Genomic DNA, 17797 nt, shown 5'->3' on the forward strand with positions numbered 1-17797 from the left:
TAATTCTGATATAGCGACTCCATTTCCTTAATCATAACACCCATCCACTTACTTTTTTCCTAACTGCGCACTGCCTTTGAAAAGTAGTCTGATCCTTGCAACTGGTAATGAAAGCATAAGATACTAGATCATCAAATTTGTTGACCTGATAGGTCATACCTAGTTTTGATCATGACAAATACTCTTGGTACTGATGGTTATACTAAGGCTTGCATGCAGGTTTACCTTGTGCGCGTACTCGAACTGAAATACATATTATAATAGCGTGCGGTGTTCGTGCCGATGAATGAAGAAGTCTGTGTTGTATTTGTATTTATTTCTCACTTTCTTCATTATGGGATGTAATATTATTATGGACTGTACACTCTTATGACTTGTAATAATTTGCCTCATGCATGATAGGTAGGTATGCTCAAATCGACCCTAGTTAGACTTTAGATACCTACACAGACCATAGAAAGACCTTAGGGATCACCTTTCGATCGATTGATGCCAAATTTTTTCGGTAGGATAGAAAGTCCTTAGGTCCCTAAACAAATGCATAAACAGTCCCCATATCACTTACATAATTAGAGAAATTAAATAAGGCAAAAATGGACTTAGATTGAAAATCTTGAGAGAGTTCGGGCGACTGAACCCAATTGCGTTTAAAACGCTTCGGGTGACCGAACCCTGGACAAGTCAACTTGTTGAATTTTTGTTCGGGCACCCAAACCTTTTTGAACGTATCTTCCTCGGGCACTTGAACTAGTGTCAGAACACTTTTCAACTACCTGGGCACTCGAACCTTCACGTTCATTATGGCCTCGGCTAACTGAATTGGTTAGTTTGGTTAACCGAACTTAGCTTCGAGCACCTGAACCTTAGATAGAATGCTACTGACTTTGGTTCAATCAACTGACCCTATTTTCGGGCACCCGAACCTTTACAAATTGAATTTTTAGCTGAGTCTATTTGGGCGACCGAACTGAAGTTCAGCTACCCGAATCTCTCGAGTAAAATTAATTTTTACTGAAAATTAAGTGGGGGTAAATGGGGTTAATTTTTCTAAACCTATTTTAAACTTTTCTAATTATTCCCATTAAGTCCCCAATGGTCAAAAATTTCCCTTTGCCTATATATACATGTTCATTTGCAATAATTAGCAAGGATTAACAAAATCATTAAGGCCAAATTCTCTTAAAATTTCAAAATCTTATTTTAGCTTATACTACTCCCATAAACTCAAAAAGCTTCATTTTCCTTGATTATCAAAGAGTTGTGAGTGTATTTAGAGTGCTTGTGCTTCATTCTCTATTTGCTTAAATATTCTCATTTGTTTGATTTTAACTTTGAGAGTATAGCATTAAGTTCTTCCATAGATTTTATTTGATAAATCTTGAGTGGGAAAACTTAGAAGGTTGTGGTTCTTGCATTGTCATTGTAAGATACCTAAGCCTATATTTTTGTATGCAAAAATCATTTTCAAAGCTTGCATTCAAACTCTTTGTGCTTAGTATATTGAAAACTTCTTACTGAGTTTGTTTGAATCAACTTGCTAGCATATTTGAAACTTTGATATGATATTGTGATATTCGAATATTGTGTTTCAATTATTGCTTAGATATACACTCTTGATCTAGATTGATAATCTACACCTATTTGAGTGTTTAGCACACATTAGAGCACTAGACATATTTACATATCATACATGCTTGCAATATTGCTTGAGCTATACTGGTGTACATATTAGCTTGTGCAAGAAGCATTTGTATGTATGTAAATTTTATATTATTTGTTGTATTCCAGGAGCAGGCCTGAAAAGGGAGACTAGCCCTGTGGAATAGCCCTGAATTGGCTTAGACCTGGTTAGGAATGTTAGGTGCGCCACCCTAGTAAGGTATGTCGTATTAGGTGCTACTCCACCCGTTTAAGTGAGCCGTAATGGAATCCTTGTGTTGGTGTAGCCAAGGTGGGGATGTAGGCAATTTGGCCGAACCTCGATAACATATCACGTGTACTGTTTAACTTACCACATTTTACTATTACTGCACGTGTTTGTTTATTTATTGATTGCATAGACTTACCTTAAGTTGTGTAATACTGTTATTAAACCGATTGACCTAGACGATAATTTTTTAAATACCCAATTCACCCCCTTTTGGGATTATACCAAAGTTAACAATTGGTATTAGAGCCTCATAACTTAGACTTAAACGTCATTTAGTAAAAGATCATGATGACTCGTGCTAGTGCATCCCCTTCATGTGAGGGAAGATTGGTCACACACCCACCAATATTCTGTGGTGATAACTATGTTGTATGGAAATTCAAAATGAATGTGTATGTGAAAGCATTAAATTTGAAATTTTGGAATGTCATTGATCAGGGTGATAGTGTGCCTGTTAAATCCATTGGTTGTTCTAGTGTTCCTAAATCTAAGTATGAACTGAATGATCATGATAGGAACTTAGTATAGGTAAATTTTGATACCATGAACACCTTACTACATGCTTTGGATTCTAATGTTTTATATGAGGTTATGACGTGTAGTAATGCTAAGGAGATCTGGGATGAACTTGAGATGAGATATGGAGCACCCATGCAAAACAAAGTGATCTCTTCATGTGACTCAAGCTCTACTGATCTTGAAAGAGGTAACCAGTGCTTTGTTGCCTTAACTGATAATGAGATTATCTCTGTTCCTTCTACTTTAGTAGATAAATCTGAAAATGATTCATGTGCTAATTTGAATGATGCATCTGATTGTGAATCATATGATAGAACTGATGAAGAAAACATGCCAACTTATGAAGAATTGCAGATTGAATATGTTAGGACTCATAAGTTACTTGTTAAATGTAATAAAAAATATTCCGTTTTGGAAAAAAGTATGAAGCATGCATGAAAGAATGTGAATCTAAAATTCTTGCTAAAAGAGAAAATGACCTAAAAATTAAAAGACTGGTAAGCAAGAATGAATCATTAGAAAATGAATTGACTGTCTTGAAATCTAAAATTTCTAATGATAATAATAAAGTCCATCTGATTGCAGAACTTGAACAAACGGCAAACAATATGACTAAGGTATTCATTAAGCTTCAAGATGTTTGCAAGAGTCTTAAAAATTTGAAAATAAAATAGTTAGAAAAGAAAATAAAGGACCAATGTAAGATCATTCACACATTCACTAGAGGTAAGGACAACTTTGATAAGTTGTTAGGATCACAAAAAATGACCTTAGATAGGAAAGGTATAGGTTACAATGTAATTGGAAATAGAAAGAAGAAAAACCTATACATGGGGTACTTTGTTAGGGAGTCCAAAGATTATGCCAGTACCTCCTCCGGTCCATACACCCACACCTATTGTGTACTATGTAAAAATAGGGGTCATACCAAATTTGATTGCCTATTTAAAAGAAAAGGCGTGAAACCCAAAAGAGTATGGAAAGTCACAGAATCATCGACTCCTAACCCATCAAGAATAAAAGATAGAAAAATGGTATGGGCTGTTAAGAAAACAAATCCCTTGAAATTTAAGGAAGAATTTACTCAAACAGGAATTACATGATCATATAATTCTTCCTTAACATTTAAGATTAACCATTGGGTGTAGTGTTGACTAAAGGCTTAGGAAGTGGTTCGGGCTGAAAATGTAAAATCTTAGTATATGTCCACTATTTAAAATTTTACATACTAAGTATTTTAAAAAATCAAGCTAATATGCAAATCCAAGTATATAACCAATCTGAACTTAATGCATATATTCATTGGTTAAAATATGAAATTATTGGCTGTTTGAATAAAAATCTACTTCCAAATGGACAAAGCAATTGTGCCTGACATATTATTCTCAAATGCTTAATTCATACTTGAATATACAAATCTTAAGTTAAGCATATCTTGTCCATTGCACATATTTGAGCGTTAGGGAATTCATCTTGATATATATTATTTAAACCTAATTTTTTTTTTTGAATATAAAAGCCTTAACCATAGCTTAATCATTACTCTAGGCTTAAGCACTAATGATTATTAGTCCCTATTCTAACTAGTGCTTACTTAAAGACATCATTCCATAATCAAAATTAGAGGCAACCACTAAAGGATTCTAGTTTCACTGATTAACCAAAATATTCCCTTGTGTGTTTAAAATATAAAAATCTTCTAATTTTGGTTCACCATATCCTCCATAGGAAATTCTTACCAAACCACGATCATATTTGGTAAGGTATCACCCATTCCTTGGTTTGTATCCTTGCTCCTCTGTATGATCATACCTAAAGGATACTATCCAATCACCAAAGAGCAGTGTTCCAAAATTCATACTCTTCTAGTTGCTATTTATCTAAATTGTTTGGACATATCCTCTTCCATGCAAATATCTTGAATCATGTTCATTCATAATGAATACTCTTTGAACATAACATAAATTTTAATTTTTTCAAGAGTATTAATCCAAAATTCCTTTCATAAGCTCTCAGACATTAAATCAAATTCTTTAGAGCTTTAACTTTGTAAATTAAGTTAAATGGCTAATATGATTGCTATTGGTTTCAACATATATGAAAATGCAACAACTGAGAAACCTATACATGAATGATAAAAAAGACAAGCCATTTAAACTTAGGCCTCTCACGTATTGTAAATCATAAGAAAAGAGACAAATATAGGCTTAGAACTCTCAAAAAAATATTTATTGTGACTTTTTGGTCCGTTAAGCCTAAGAACTCAAAGCCAAGCATATATCATTAAAAATCCAGATCTCTTGGCCAAATGATTTGAAAAATAATAATAAGAAAAAGACATTAAATGAATTGAGTGCATAATTGAGGGGGAGCATTCATCTTTCATATCTATATTCATTAAAATGCTCTTAATTTTTCTTTATGCTTATATGTATGTATGCTCTTGTGAGAACAACTCTGCACTAATCTCATAACTATCCATTGTTAGTTATTGTTCATATCATCTGTTGGATAGTTTATTTCTTTAATGAGTTGTTGATTGAACTACTAGAAAGCATGCTTGTGTTGAAAGCCTCCTACATGGCGGATGCAGTGATATCATTTGCATGCTAGTTGTGGATATTAGGTTGTTACTTGCTTTATATAATTTATTTGTTGAAAACAACCCACTATCAAGTACATGTTTTATGGGAAAATATCCTATATACAAACGACATGTTGCCGAAATTTCGCCAGGATTTTCCCATGTAAAACCTCATGTTAAAGATGATTATGATAAAATTAATGTTAAAATCTTTTTAAAAGGATGAGTGAAAACTAATTAAATATTAAACTTCATCCTTACATAATCATCCAATGATTAGAGGAGCATAGCTCTATCTTTAGAGAAAGAGCATAAAGAACTCATATGTATCATGCTTTGATTTTTGAATATTGAAACCCTTCTAAGAACCCTTAACATCATATACTGCTTTTAAAGCTCTATGTTTTCATATGGATTGTTCTCGGTTATGTGCTTTATTTTATGCCTTAATATATATTCTCTGATGCACTTTGAAGGCTCTAAAAAGACTATACTTATGTTAAAAGTTTTCAAATGATTGCTTATACTACTAGGCATAATGAAATAATTCTCTATCTGGCATAAGCTATTTATTGCATCTAAGCTATAACTCAAATTGATAGGGGGATCATCTTAAATTAAAATGCTTATCTTATTATGCTCTCAAATACTTTTAGCTTAGATTTGTTATTGAATCAAGTGTGACATGGGTTTGAATGAAATACTTTATTAAAAATCTTAAATTGAAATATGTTAATTTGCCACAATCATTTGATTTGTCATATGATCTTACATGTGATTGTTAAATTTTTAGGATCATTATGGTTGTGATTTTCTGGTTATATTTTAGTATGTGTTTCATTGACAAACTAAAAAATTTGTGTTTGCTTGTTTTAAATTAAAGTTTCTTTTTCAGCAAGCACCCCCCAGTACTTTTTGCAAATATATATATATATATATATATATATATATTGCATAACTGGTTTGATAAATACACATAAAAATGCATACGAACTAGTTAGACTGTTTTATACTCAAACCTTCTACCTGTTATCATATGCCGTATGTTTTAAAATCAAATCTTTTAAGGGTCTTATGATATGATTTAAATTGCTATGGTTTGTGGATAATTTTGGTCTAATCATGTTTGTTATGTCATATTAAATTTGAATAACTAGTTATATTGTTTGTGTGCTTATTTGCCCTATACTTTGTGAATTCATTTATAGTTTGTAATGCATAGCTATCATATCTCGTGAATGTGGATAGTTATATTTCTATTTTTTTTGCTTTGATTTATGTACTATTTGAGTTGATTGATTGAAGTGTGCAATATTTTGTTGATTGAAACTCAAATCAGGTCACTTAGATACAAAGTTATGATTGGGAATGGTCTACTTTCAAACGACTTGTTGCCAATTTTTTTTAGAAATCCTCCCAATATACTTTTTGTATTTAAATGATGTCCTTTGCCTTCTTGCTTGATTGTTTAACCCTTTTTGCTATTTCCAAAAGGGGGAGAAAAGACAAAACTGGGTACTTTGCTAAATCTAAATTTAATTACCCACTGATAAATCATTTAATTTAAGCTTAAATTGTATTTATGCATAAAGTCAGGGGGAGCCTTTCTAGGTAGTACCCACTTTTGCATAAAGTATTTGTCATCGTTGAAAAAGGGGAGATTGTTGACCTGATAGGTCACATCCAGTTTAGATCATGACAAATACTCTTGGTACCAATGGTTGTACTAAGGCTTGCATGCAGGTTTACCTTGTGCGCGTACTCGAACTGAAATACATATTATAATAGCGTGCGGTGTTCGTGCCGATGAATGAAGAAGTCTGTGTTGTATTTGTATTTATTTCTCACTTTCTTCATTATGGGATGTAATATTATTATGGACTGTACACTCTTATGACTTGTAATAATTTGCCTCATGCATGATAGGTAGGTATGCTCAAATCGACCCTAGTTAGACTTTAGATACCTACACAGACCATAGAAAGACAGTCGAATGACGCCAAATTTTTCCGATAGGATAGAAAGTCCTTAGGTCCCTAAACAAATGCACAAATAGTCCCCATATCACTTACATAATTAGGGAAATTAAATAAGGAAAAAAATGGACTTAAATTGAAAATTTTGAGAGAGTTCGTGCGACCGAACCCTATTGTGTTTAAAATATTTCGGGCGACCGAACCCTAGACAAGTCAACTTGTTGACTTTTTTTTCGGGCACCTGAACCTTTTTGAAAGTATCTTCCTTGGGCACTTGAACCAGTGTCAGAACACTTTTCAACTACCCAAGCACCCGAACCTTCACGTTTATTATGGCCTTGGGCGACCGAATTGGTCAATCCGGTTAACTAAACTTAGCTTCGAGCACCCGAACCTCGAATAGAATGCTACTGACTTTGGTTCAGTCAATCGAACCTATTTTAGGGCATCCGAACCTTTAAATATTGATTTTTCAGCTGAGTCTATTCGGGCGACTGAATTGAAGTTCAGCCACTTGAATCTCTCGGGTAAAATTAATTTTTACTGAAAATAAAATGGGGTTAATTTTTCTAAGTCTGTTTTAAACTTTTCTAATTATTCTCATTAAGTCCCCAACGGTAAAAAGTTTCCCCTTGCCTATATATACATGTTCATTTGCAATAATTAGCAAGGATTAACAAAATCATTAATACCAAATTCTCTCAAAATTTCAAAATCTTATTTTAGCCTGTACTACTCCCATACACTCAAAAACTTCATTTTCCTTAATTATCTAAGAGTTGTGAGTGTATTTAGAGTGCTTGTGCTTCATTCTCTATTTGCTTAAATACTCTCATTTGCTTGATTGTTGATTGATTTTAACTTTGAGAGTATAACATTAAGTTATTCTACATATTTTATTTGATAAATCTTGAGTAGGAAGACTTAGAAGGTTGTGGTTCTTACATTGTTATTGATACCTAAGCCTATATTTTTGTGTGCAAAAATCATTTTCAAAGCTTGCATTCAAACTTATTGTGCTCAGTATATTGAAAACTTCTTATTGAGTTTGTTTGAATCAACTTACTAACATATTTGAAACTTTGATTTGATATTGTGATATTCGAATATTGTGTTTCAAATCTTACTTAGATATACACTCTTGATCTAGATTGATTATCTATACCTATTTGAGTGTTTAGTACACATTAAAGCACTGAGCATATTTACATATCATACGTGCTTGCAATATTGCTTGAGCTATATTGATGTACATATTAACTTGTGTAATAAGCATTTGTTTGTACGTAAATTTTATATCATTTGTTGTATTCCAGGTGTGGGCCTAAAGAGGGAGACTTGCCCTGTGGAATAGTCCCGGATTGGCTTAGACACAGTTAGGAATGCTAGGTGCGCCACCCTGGTAAGGCATGTTGTATTAGGTGCCACTCCACCCATTTAAGTGAGCTGTAGTGGAATCCTTGTGCTAGTGTAGCCATGGCGGGGACGTAGGCAATTTGGCCAAACCTCAATAACATATCGCGTGTATTGTTTACCTTTTCACACTTTACTATTACTGCGGGTGTATGTTTATTTATTGATTGCATAGATTGACCCTAGGTGGTGTAATACTGTTATTAAACTGATTGACTTAGGCGATAATTTTTTAAATATCCAATTCACCCCCGCTCTTGGGATTGCACCAAAGCTAACAAAATCCATACCTGGGTGGTGGTGTGATAGTGCGTCTAGATCTCTGTATAGGAATACTGTTAACTCTTTGATTTCCCGAGCTAGAACTCCCTGCAACTGGAGGACCAAAATCATTGCCCTGAGTTTCTAACTCCACTTGCACAACATGCTCATCTTTGCTCCAGTTTTCTGGCTCCTATTTCTCTTCATGATCTTCTTAAGTATGCTTCACCATAACTTTCTAATCGAAAACTACATCCCTAATGATCACCACCTTATTTGTCATTGGATCCCACAACTTGAACCCCTTCATACCTTTCTGATACCCCAAAAAGATGCAACGTCTAGACTTTGCATCAAGCTTCGATCTCTGCTCACTAGATATGTGCACATAAGCTGGAACATTGAATACCTTCAATTTGGAGTAGTCTACCGTATTTCCCATCCATACCTCCTCTACTACCTTCTTCTCTAATGATGCTCTTGGCAATCGGTTTACCAAGAAACAAGCCATACTAACTGCCTCGACCTAGAAGTTCTTCGCTAGCCCTGCATTAAACCGAAGACACCAAGCTCTCTTAGTTAGAGTTCGATTTTCAACCACACCATTTTGCTGAGGTGTCCGGCGAAGAGTGAAATGTATTCTAATGCCCTATTGCTCACAAAACTCCATGAACCTAGAATTAGTGTACTCGGTCCTATTGTCTAATATGAGGCATTTAATTCTCCTCCTAGTCTAGTTTTCCACTTCAGCGTTCCATATCTTAAACCTTACAAACGTATCTTACTTGTGCCATATGAAGTATACTGCATTAAGGGGGCAGTATAATGAAATCCTTGGGTGGTTTGCCTAAGGTGAAGACGTAGGATGGTATATGCGAACCTCGTAAAATCTCATGTCTTTCTCTTCCCTAAATCTCTTTTAATTTTCTGCATATATAAATTGTGTGGATGCTTACTTAAAATTAATTTGTTATTGGGAATTGCAGAAACCTTAAAGGGAGTACGTTGATTGATAAATATCAAAGTTTGCAAAAACCTTAAAGGGAGTACGTTGATTGATAGACATCAAAGTCTGAATTTTGGAAGCTTGCTTAAATTTTTATTTTGTTTCATATAATGAAATCAAACTTACCTTATTGATTGAATTGATATATTGAAAAGTTGAATTCTAAATATTGAAGCTTTGATTTTTATTATCATCCATTAATAAATACTAAATCTTGGATTGAGTGTTGGTTATCTAACCAATTGTACTTGTGTGATTGCTGGGGTAAGACTTAACAAAAGATTTATAAAAATTTTAAAAACCCAATTCGCCCCCCTCTCTTGAGAGTACACCTTACTTCTCAGTTATAAACTCATGGACTTAAACACAAACAGAATCATCATTTCCAGAAATGTTGTGTTTCATGAAACTAACTTTCCATTCAAAATTCTTCCAATTAATTCTGAAATACCTACTTTTTTGTTTCCTCCTTCAGAATTCCAACCCGATTCCTCTCATATAAATAATCCTATCCCTTTTGATCAAAATAATTCCTTAATGAATTCTAGTGAATCAGATTCCTCTCATATCGATAGTGACCATCAAACTAATTTAGCAGATTCCATTCCTACTGGTTCACATTTTAGAAAATCATCCAGAATTAAACCACCACCAAAATTTTTGCAGAATTATTATTGTGGTACTGTCTCATTGTTTCCTTATGCAAACAACTCATTTGCTTTTATTGGTTGCTCCTCTAACATAGGTAATCTCTATCCTATATCATCTTTTATTTCTTTTAGTAGAATTTCAGCACCACACAAAGCCTTTTTAGCTTCAATTTCTGTTACTAAAGAACCCAAAACATACAAACAAGTTGCAAAATTACATGAATGACAAGTTGCTATAAGAAATGAACTCAATGCTTTAGAGTTGAACAAAACCTGGGAACTTGTTGCTCTCCCTAAAAATAAACATACCATAGGTTGTAAATGAGTTTTTTGAGTGAAATACAAGGCCGATGGAACTATAGAAAGACATAAAGCAAGGTTGGTAGCCAAAGGCTACACTCAACAAGAAGGATTAGACTTCTTTGATACTTTTTCTCCAGTGGCAAAAATTACTTCAGTTTAGTTATTGTTAGCTGTTGTTGCTATTAGGGGTTGGCATATTCACAAATTAGATGTAAATAATGCATTTTTACATGGCGAATTACATGAAGAAGTTTACATGGAAGTGCCCCCTGGTTTGGATGTAAAACAGCCCAACATAGTTTGTAAACTGTTAAAGAGTCTCAATGGCTTGAAGCAGGCCTCTCGACAATGGTTTGCAAAACTCTCTCAAGCTCTTCTTGATTATGGCTTTGCTCAAGGAAATTATGATTGCTCACTTTTCATTAAGAAAACTGTCACTTCTTTCATAACATTACTAGTATATGTAGATGATGTTTTACTAGCTAGTGATAGTATAATTGAGATTCAGCAACTCAAGGTATTTTTGCATGATAAATCACAATCAAGGACTTGGGGCAACTGAAGTACTTCCTGGGATTGGAAGTAGCCAGATAAAAGTCTGGAATTTCTCTTTGCCAAAGAAAGTACACTTTGGACATATTTTAAGATACATGTCTCATAAGTTCCAAGCCAGTTGCATTTCCAATGGAACCTATTCTTAAACTTAATGCAGATGATCCCAATCTTTATGAGGATGTCTTAGGTCACAGAAGATTAATTGGCAGACATTTGACAATTACAAGGCCTGACCTGACCTATTCTATTCAGGTTCTTAGCTAGTTTCTTACTAAACCAGCAGTGCCTCATTATCAAGCCGCCATTCGTGTGCTTAGATACTTAAAAGCAACACCTAGCCAAGGGTTATTCTTCTCTTCATCTTCAGATTTAAAGTTGAAAGCTTTTTTTGAGAGTGACTGGGCAGGTTGCTTAGACACCATGAGAAGTGTTACAAGTTATACAATTTTTCTAGGAGACTCATTAAGGTATTATTGCTTTTCTTTTCCTTTCATTTTTTTTTCACTGGTTAGCTTTGGTTGTACTTGGGTCATCCGTTTTTAACAATAAATTTGGGCTGAGGATATGTATTTTTGGGAGCCCCTAGCTGCTCGATTTGGCTTTTTCTTTGATGATTTAGTTGGTATATGACTAGGCTTCCTTGTATTGAAAAATTAGGTTCTATAAAAAGATTCAAGGACAGCAATCGTTTTTACTCTTTTTTTTTTTTTTTTAAATTTTTTTAATCACAATGCAAATGTGGAATATATATTAACTTCAAAGTAAGTGAGAAAAAAAAAAAAAAAGGGACAGAAAATTGCATTAACAGTGGATTTTGTTTGTATTCAACAACAGGGGAACGCATATTCAACCCTGTAGCCCAGACAAACTCTCGGTCCATTTTTTGTGTTGGAATCTTCTTTGCTCAGTTTTGAACAAGAAATATTGCACTTTCGAAAAGTTTCCTTTTGTGCTCATCCATGAAAGAGAGTGGTCAGCATGGGTAAACCACAGAACCATGCACTAATCATCCCACCATCTCAGCAACACTGGATGAGCATGAAGGAGCAGGGGCTCCTCGTGTCTGTGTGGTATTATAGGAGCAGCACTTCAGGCATTTATGCGCCACAATGTGGAAACGGACTTCAGATTTTTCCCCACAATCGTTGCACAGTATCCACACCTATTCACATAGAAATAAAAGCCCCTTGGGTTAATATATAAATAAAGGAATGTACTGGATGCGGCTGCTGCTGCTCCAGCTGCAGCTGCAGCTGCAAATTAATTAAACATCTATACTCCATAGAATTCCCTTGATCACTTACCATCTTGTTTTGGTACATTTCGGGCATTGGAGTTGAAGCAACCTGAGCTCAGATTTCATTTGAGAAAATGTCAGAACACGAAGCCCACAAACTTAATTCTACCAAAGCATAAGCACTATGTAGTTTGAAAATGATAAACAAAATTGAGCTATTACTGAAATACCTGTTCATCAAGCATTTTCCACAAGTTGGACATATCCCAGATGGATTTAGAACAGATTGGGCATGAATACCTGCAAGATCATGGATATATAACATCTTCAAGAAAAATTCGCTGGGGAGAGTTGATATTTAACAAAAGACTTCATGTTCGTTAAAAAATATTGAGATTCTTGCTTTTCTTCTTTATAGAGGGAATTAGATCATTCAGGATTCAGGAATTAGTCGATCAGATGCATTTAGTTTGTATTATGTTCAACATTCCCGGGAATGTAGTAATTACGCTTGGTTCACTAAATGATTTTTTTTTGGTTGAGAATTTCATTCCTAGAAGTACGACGCATGTTTCATGAATTCAAGAAGTTGACTGTTGTATCCTCGCTCAGTGTATAAACAACATACGAAAAATAGGCATATTTTCATCACAAAATTAAAACCTATTAAGAATATGTAAACTAAATCTATGTCCTAAAAATTTCAACTCACATAAATTAAGAAATTCAACAGTTAATAATTCAATTAACCAAGATGAATAGGAAAGACAGAGAAAGGAGAAATGGAAAACAATGTTATTTACAAAAAAGAGCATCTTTTATTATACTTGTCTGAAAGGTATCTTTTAGATAGATAGGTTGGATCTCATTTTCTTTTGTCATTAGTTTAACCTCTCAATTTTTGTTTGGTAAGTTTAGATTTTTTCATTTTATTTTATTTTATTATTTTTATTTTTGATAGGTCTGTTTAGATTTGTTTCTTATTTAACTTTGTTTGGATTTGTAATCCTATTTTGGTTGGTTATTGGTGTTGTTTTTAGGAAGCCTTGAATTTTTTTATCTGTAGCCTCTCAATGTTTGTCTTGTAACCACGGTATTCCTTTATCAAAAGTAAGGGTATATCAACAAATAAATGGAGGTGTCACCCTCTTTATTTAAAAACATTGTTTCAAAATTTCAATCATTATCATTATAACATAATAACAAGAATAAATAATGTTACTTTTTTTTTATTGATTTTTATTTTTGTTATTATAATAATTTATTGTTTTAAACATAATAATAGTGTGTAATAATATTATATTATGAGGGCATTTGGCCATTTGGCTACAACACCAAGGACAATTTAGTCTTAAAATAGGGTTTCCATAAAATACGAATCCATGAAACTTACCCATAAATGAGAATTTCATATTTTGTGGGATCCTTCATACTCAATAATCTGAGATTATTGACGAGTCTAATTTCAAATACAGAATAAGATGTTGGATGTCACGTTGGTAAGCATGCTGTGAATCAAAGGCCCTCTTCAAGTAAATTGGTAGTTAAATGGAATACAGTGACAATGGAATGAAAAGAAGAATTGAGAAAAGAACATGAAAAGGTCGAGAAACAAATTCGGTTCATTCTTTTTAATACCATTTCATTCCAAAAATAAGTTTTTCCCAGAGACAAGCAATGCTCTGCTTATCCCGCTCACTGCCGCATACCACCCTTAAATAAAGGCACATAATTCCTAAACAACCTCATGTCTATTTTCATTAAACCAGGGAATAATTTTTTCTCTAATAATATACAAAAACAACAACAAAAAATCACCACTAGGTGAGATTGGTTATATGAATCATTTTCCGCTAATTCACCAAGAATGTTTTTCTCTATTAGATTAAGGGCTATTAAATCCTTTATAACTATCTCATTTCAAGTTATTTTAAACCTACTTCTACCTCTTTTCATGTTAGAAACAATAACTCACTCCCTTCTCCTCCGCTTATGTTTTCAAAGCTCAAACCATCCAAACCGGCCCTCCCTTAATTTTTCTCCAATAACATATGAGGTGTAAATTATGTTACATGGCATGGCCATTGGACAAAACAACTTGGGCTCACCAAATTTGCAGCACCACATGCCCAACATCATGACGAAATCATGGCTTTGATACTAGTGTTGAGTGGTCGTGAGTCTTCTCAATCCCAAAAGCTAACTTATAGGGTGAGACTTTCTCTCACACTTAATAACTAGCCACCAAACCCCTTTCATAACTGATATGAGACAATCCCAACACTTTTTATTTGCAATTCACATGAAGTGCCCTATGGTTCGTTTATTGGAAAATGGCAACAATTAATCTCTTCACAATTCCATTACATTGCAACGGAGTAATATACATTTTGTAGCGTTTACCTGAAATGCAGCTCCATCTCTTTTGCGCATTCCAAATGTATTGTATGTCCACATGGTAACACATTAATATCTTTTAAGGTATCAAATAGAAACTGCACATTGAAATGGAAAAACTTATTTTACTGAAACGCAAAATTTTTTTCCACAACTTTTTTTTTGATGAATATCAGTGCTGGATTCTAAATGAATTTACCTCGAAGCAAACAGGGCAATTGTGGTGCATAGCTTTTTCTACGCAGCGATGAGTATCCTTAATCAACTTTGAATAGCAACACCCTAAATCAGGCAATGAAGATTTTCTAAAAATCAAATGATGGAAAAGAAAACATGGACTAAGATTGGCCATGTCAGATGAGAAAATTACCGCATTTCCTACAATGGAAAAAATTCTCCTTGCCTCCAGTTCTGCAGAAGTAAAGCAATTGCAGAGGGATGAGGTCTCAGATTATGATTTGCACATAGAAAGTCAGGATTCATGAAATTTTAGTACTTGAAATCAATTAAATTTCAAAAATAAACCAAATGAATACTACAAGAACAGAGAGAAAATAAACTGAGAATTAGACCTGCAGATGCCACATTCATCGCAATGGTATTGGTTCTTCGAAACCTGAAAACCACAACGAAGTGTTCCCTGATCAATATTTTAGATTTACAAACAAGGATTTGAACACGAGGTAGAAAGAATGCAGAAGGGTTACATCATCATCGAAGAAATTGCATTTGGAGCAGAAGTACTTCCCCATGCAAACCCCGCAGCTAATGCAATTCTGCCGAACCTGATAAAGAACAACATAAGAAGATAAAACCCCACATTTAATCCTTAATTATCTTTTCCCCTCCTGAAGTTGTTATATCACTGGCTAATAAATTTCATGGTTAGGAGACTTACATCCTGTTCTGTGCCACACAGTGAGCATTTAACCTGAAAGCCAAAAGAAAAATGAAACATCAAAAAAGGAAAGAGGAAATTTAGAATGGCAAACCATATACAGAAGAGCCATTAAATGAACAAGGCAAGTTGAGCGGCATGAGCCGTTTTAAGGATTTTGTTGCCGCTTTATCCCAATTATTTTTGACTCATCAAAAACCTTATCCAATCTATCAACAGAATTTTCCTAAGAAAAACAGAGTGAGCAACAAAAGCCAAACTACACGACTTAGAAGAGGTGTAGGAAGAAAAAAGAAAGAAAGGCAAACCTGTTTAATTTCATGGCGAGGAATATCGTGCCGCTCAAGAGGGTTGGCATCCATTGAATTCTATTTCAAGAAAATTCAAGAAACAAATTGAACGATCAGCAACTAAAAACAATTAAAAATCCGAACTCCATGTTTGGATTTGAATTTTTGTAGATTTTAATGAAGATAATATAATTATATTAGTCTAAACGAATAAAAATTCAAATCCCTAACATAATTTATTTTATATATCAATTGAAAAAATCCATCGAAATGAGTAATAGGTTCTCACCTTAGCTTCATTATGGCAATGCCTGCAATCAAAAATTTCATTACAACAGGGTGCTCTGATCTTGCATCTTCTCCTGTAATGGGCACACCTGACCATCCCAACAAACCAAACCGAAATTTCAATCAGAAACCAACAAACGCAGAATACCCAAACTGTATATTAAACGAAGAAAACGAAAGATACCCGAAATTCCCGGATTCACGCTCTTCAACGGACTCCAACCCGCTCTCCATTTCTTCAGATTTCATCATCTCTTCAGCACCTTCACCTTTTTCTGAACCCAGAAGCAATGAAGATCTAAACGTCAACAAAAAAAAAAAAAAAAAAAAAAAACCAGCACAAAAACGAAACAGAAAATGGGACAACCAAGAACCACAAGCAGAATTCTACGCAAAAATCGGACTTATACATCGAGAGAGAGAGAGAGAGAGAGAGAGAGAGAGAGAGAGAGAGAGAGAGATATTTATGACCGGGCAGATAGTATTTTATCTCAAATCAATTTCACCATTCGTCTGAAAAGACATTCTTCGTCATTGGCTGACGAAGACAGACGCCAAAGCACTCACAATTATTGATTCCATGAATACAAGAGCATACCTACCCTACAAATAATACCGGTTTCTTTTCAGCGGTTTTATGTTCTTCTTCTTCCTCTTCTTCGTTTTCTCCGCGCTGACTCGGTGGACTGCACGACCGAGTTGCGCTCGGAGACGGAACTCCGGGGACCCTTTTATAGCCGCCGAGTCGATTGAGCTTGGCGGGAAAACCGGACACGTCTCAGATTGAACTTGCAATGACGATAAAGCCCTTCGCTTTTGATCTCTGCAGGCAAGTTGGTCCCTTAACGGCCTATGAACTGCCTAGGGGTATGACGGGGAGGAGGAAGTTCCCAACCCCACGCGCCGCTGAAGGGTCTGTGCACAACTCCTGCCAAGCGTGGCGTACACGCCGCCGGTCCTGATGAATGCCACGTCAGAATAAAACCCAGAATTGTTGGCTGTATTAATAGATGATATTTTTAATGTTGAAGATGTCTAAGTAATTATCCATATTCTAGACTCATTTTTAGTATAGATGCTTATCTTTTTTAAAAAAGAATTTTTAAAGTATTTAAAACTATTTTTTAGTGTAAAAGAGCATTTCAAAAGTTCACTTAATTAGCACTTGAGTGATTAAAGACGGAATACAAGATTGACAGTTATTAAAATAGTAACCACATGAAAAAAAAGTGTACATGAAACTATTTTAAGCATCTTTTATGTTTTTTAAATTATTTTTCTATGTAAGATCTTTGGACAAAAAAAGAATTCTAAATTTATTTTTATTAACATTCTATAAACTCTAAAAGGTCAAAATCATTACAAAGTAAGTCGGGTAATTATAGAGCAAGTTATAAGTTGTCAAAATATTTGAATATAAATTTAAAAATAATAAAAATACTTTTTGAATTATTTATACAAATATGAAAAACTAAAGTATAAGTCCTAAA

General features: G+C 34.2%; 2 protein-coding genes across 9 annotated transcripts in view; one reads left to right on the top strand and one right to left on the bottom strand.

The window, feature by feature from the left end:
* Nucleotides 1–9685, top strand: part of LOC131149287 (protein SOSEKI 3) — a 32609-nt gene extending 22924 nt beyond the window's left edge. For 4 of the 6 annotated variants that reach the window (XM_058099616.1, XM_058099618.1, XM_058099619.1 and 1 more), the window contains exons 6-7: nt 2533–2636; nt 8326–8564. In XM_058099616.1, coding sequence (XP_057955599.1) covers nt 2533–2636; nt 8326–8363 — 142 coding nt within the window. In that variant the 3' untranslated portion in view covers nt 8364–8564. Of the gene's footprint in view, nt 1–1788; nt 1829–2532; nt 2637–8325; nt 8565–9669 lie in introns of those variants that run through there. The other 2 variants (XM_058099617.1, XM_058099621.1) reach the window with 2 other exon arrangements.
* A 2308-nt stretch (nt 9686–11993) lies between these two features.
* LOC131148503 (E3 ubiquitin-protein ligase RZFP34-like) lies at nt 11994–17353 on the bottom strand. 3 transcript variants are annotated; one of them, XM_058098217.1, is made up of 13 exons: nt 16910–17353; nt 16492–16582; nt 16309–16396; nt 16038–16097; nt 15730–15762; nt 15539–15616; nt 15404–15447; nt 15202–15242; nt 15031–15113; nt 14838–14929; nt 12665–12734; nt 12502–12543; nt 11994–12359 (listed from the first exon to the last, which is right to left on the bottom strand). In XM_058098217.1, the coding sequence occupies exons 2-13, from the start codon at nt 16557–16559 to the stop codon at nt 12204–12206; spliced, it is 855 nt and encodes a 284-aa protein (XP_057954200.1). In that variant the 5' UTR covers nt 16560–16582; nt 16910–17353; the 3' UTR covers nt 11994–12203. The 3 variants fall into 3 exon arrangements, with proteins under 3 accessions (XP_057954200.1, XP_057954201.1, XP_057954202.1); XM_058098218.1 differs by having other exon boundaries at nt 16906–17353; XM_058098219.1 differs by lacking the exon at nt 16910–17353 and adding an exon at nt 16675–16780.
* Between the last annotated feature and the right edge of the window lie 444 nt (nt 17354–17797).

This window comes from Malania oleifera, chromosome 2, assembly GCF_029873635.1.
Source record: "Malania oleifera isolate guangnan ecotype guangnan chromosome 2, ASM2987363v1, whole genome shotgun sequence".
NCBI lineage: Eukaryota > Viridiplantae > Streptophyta > Magnoliopsida > Santalales > Ximeniaceae > Malania > Malania oleifera.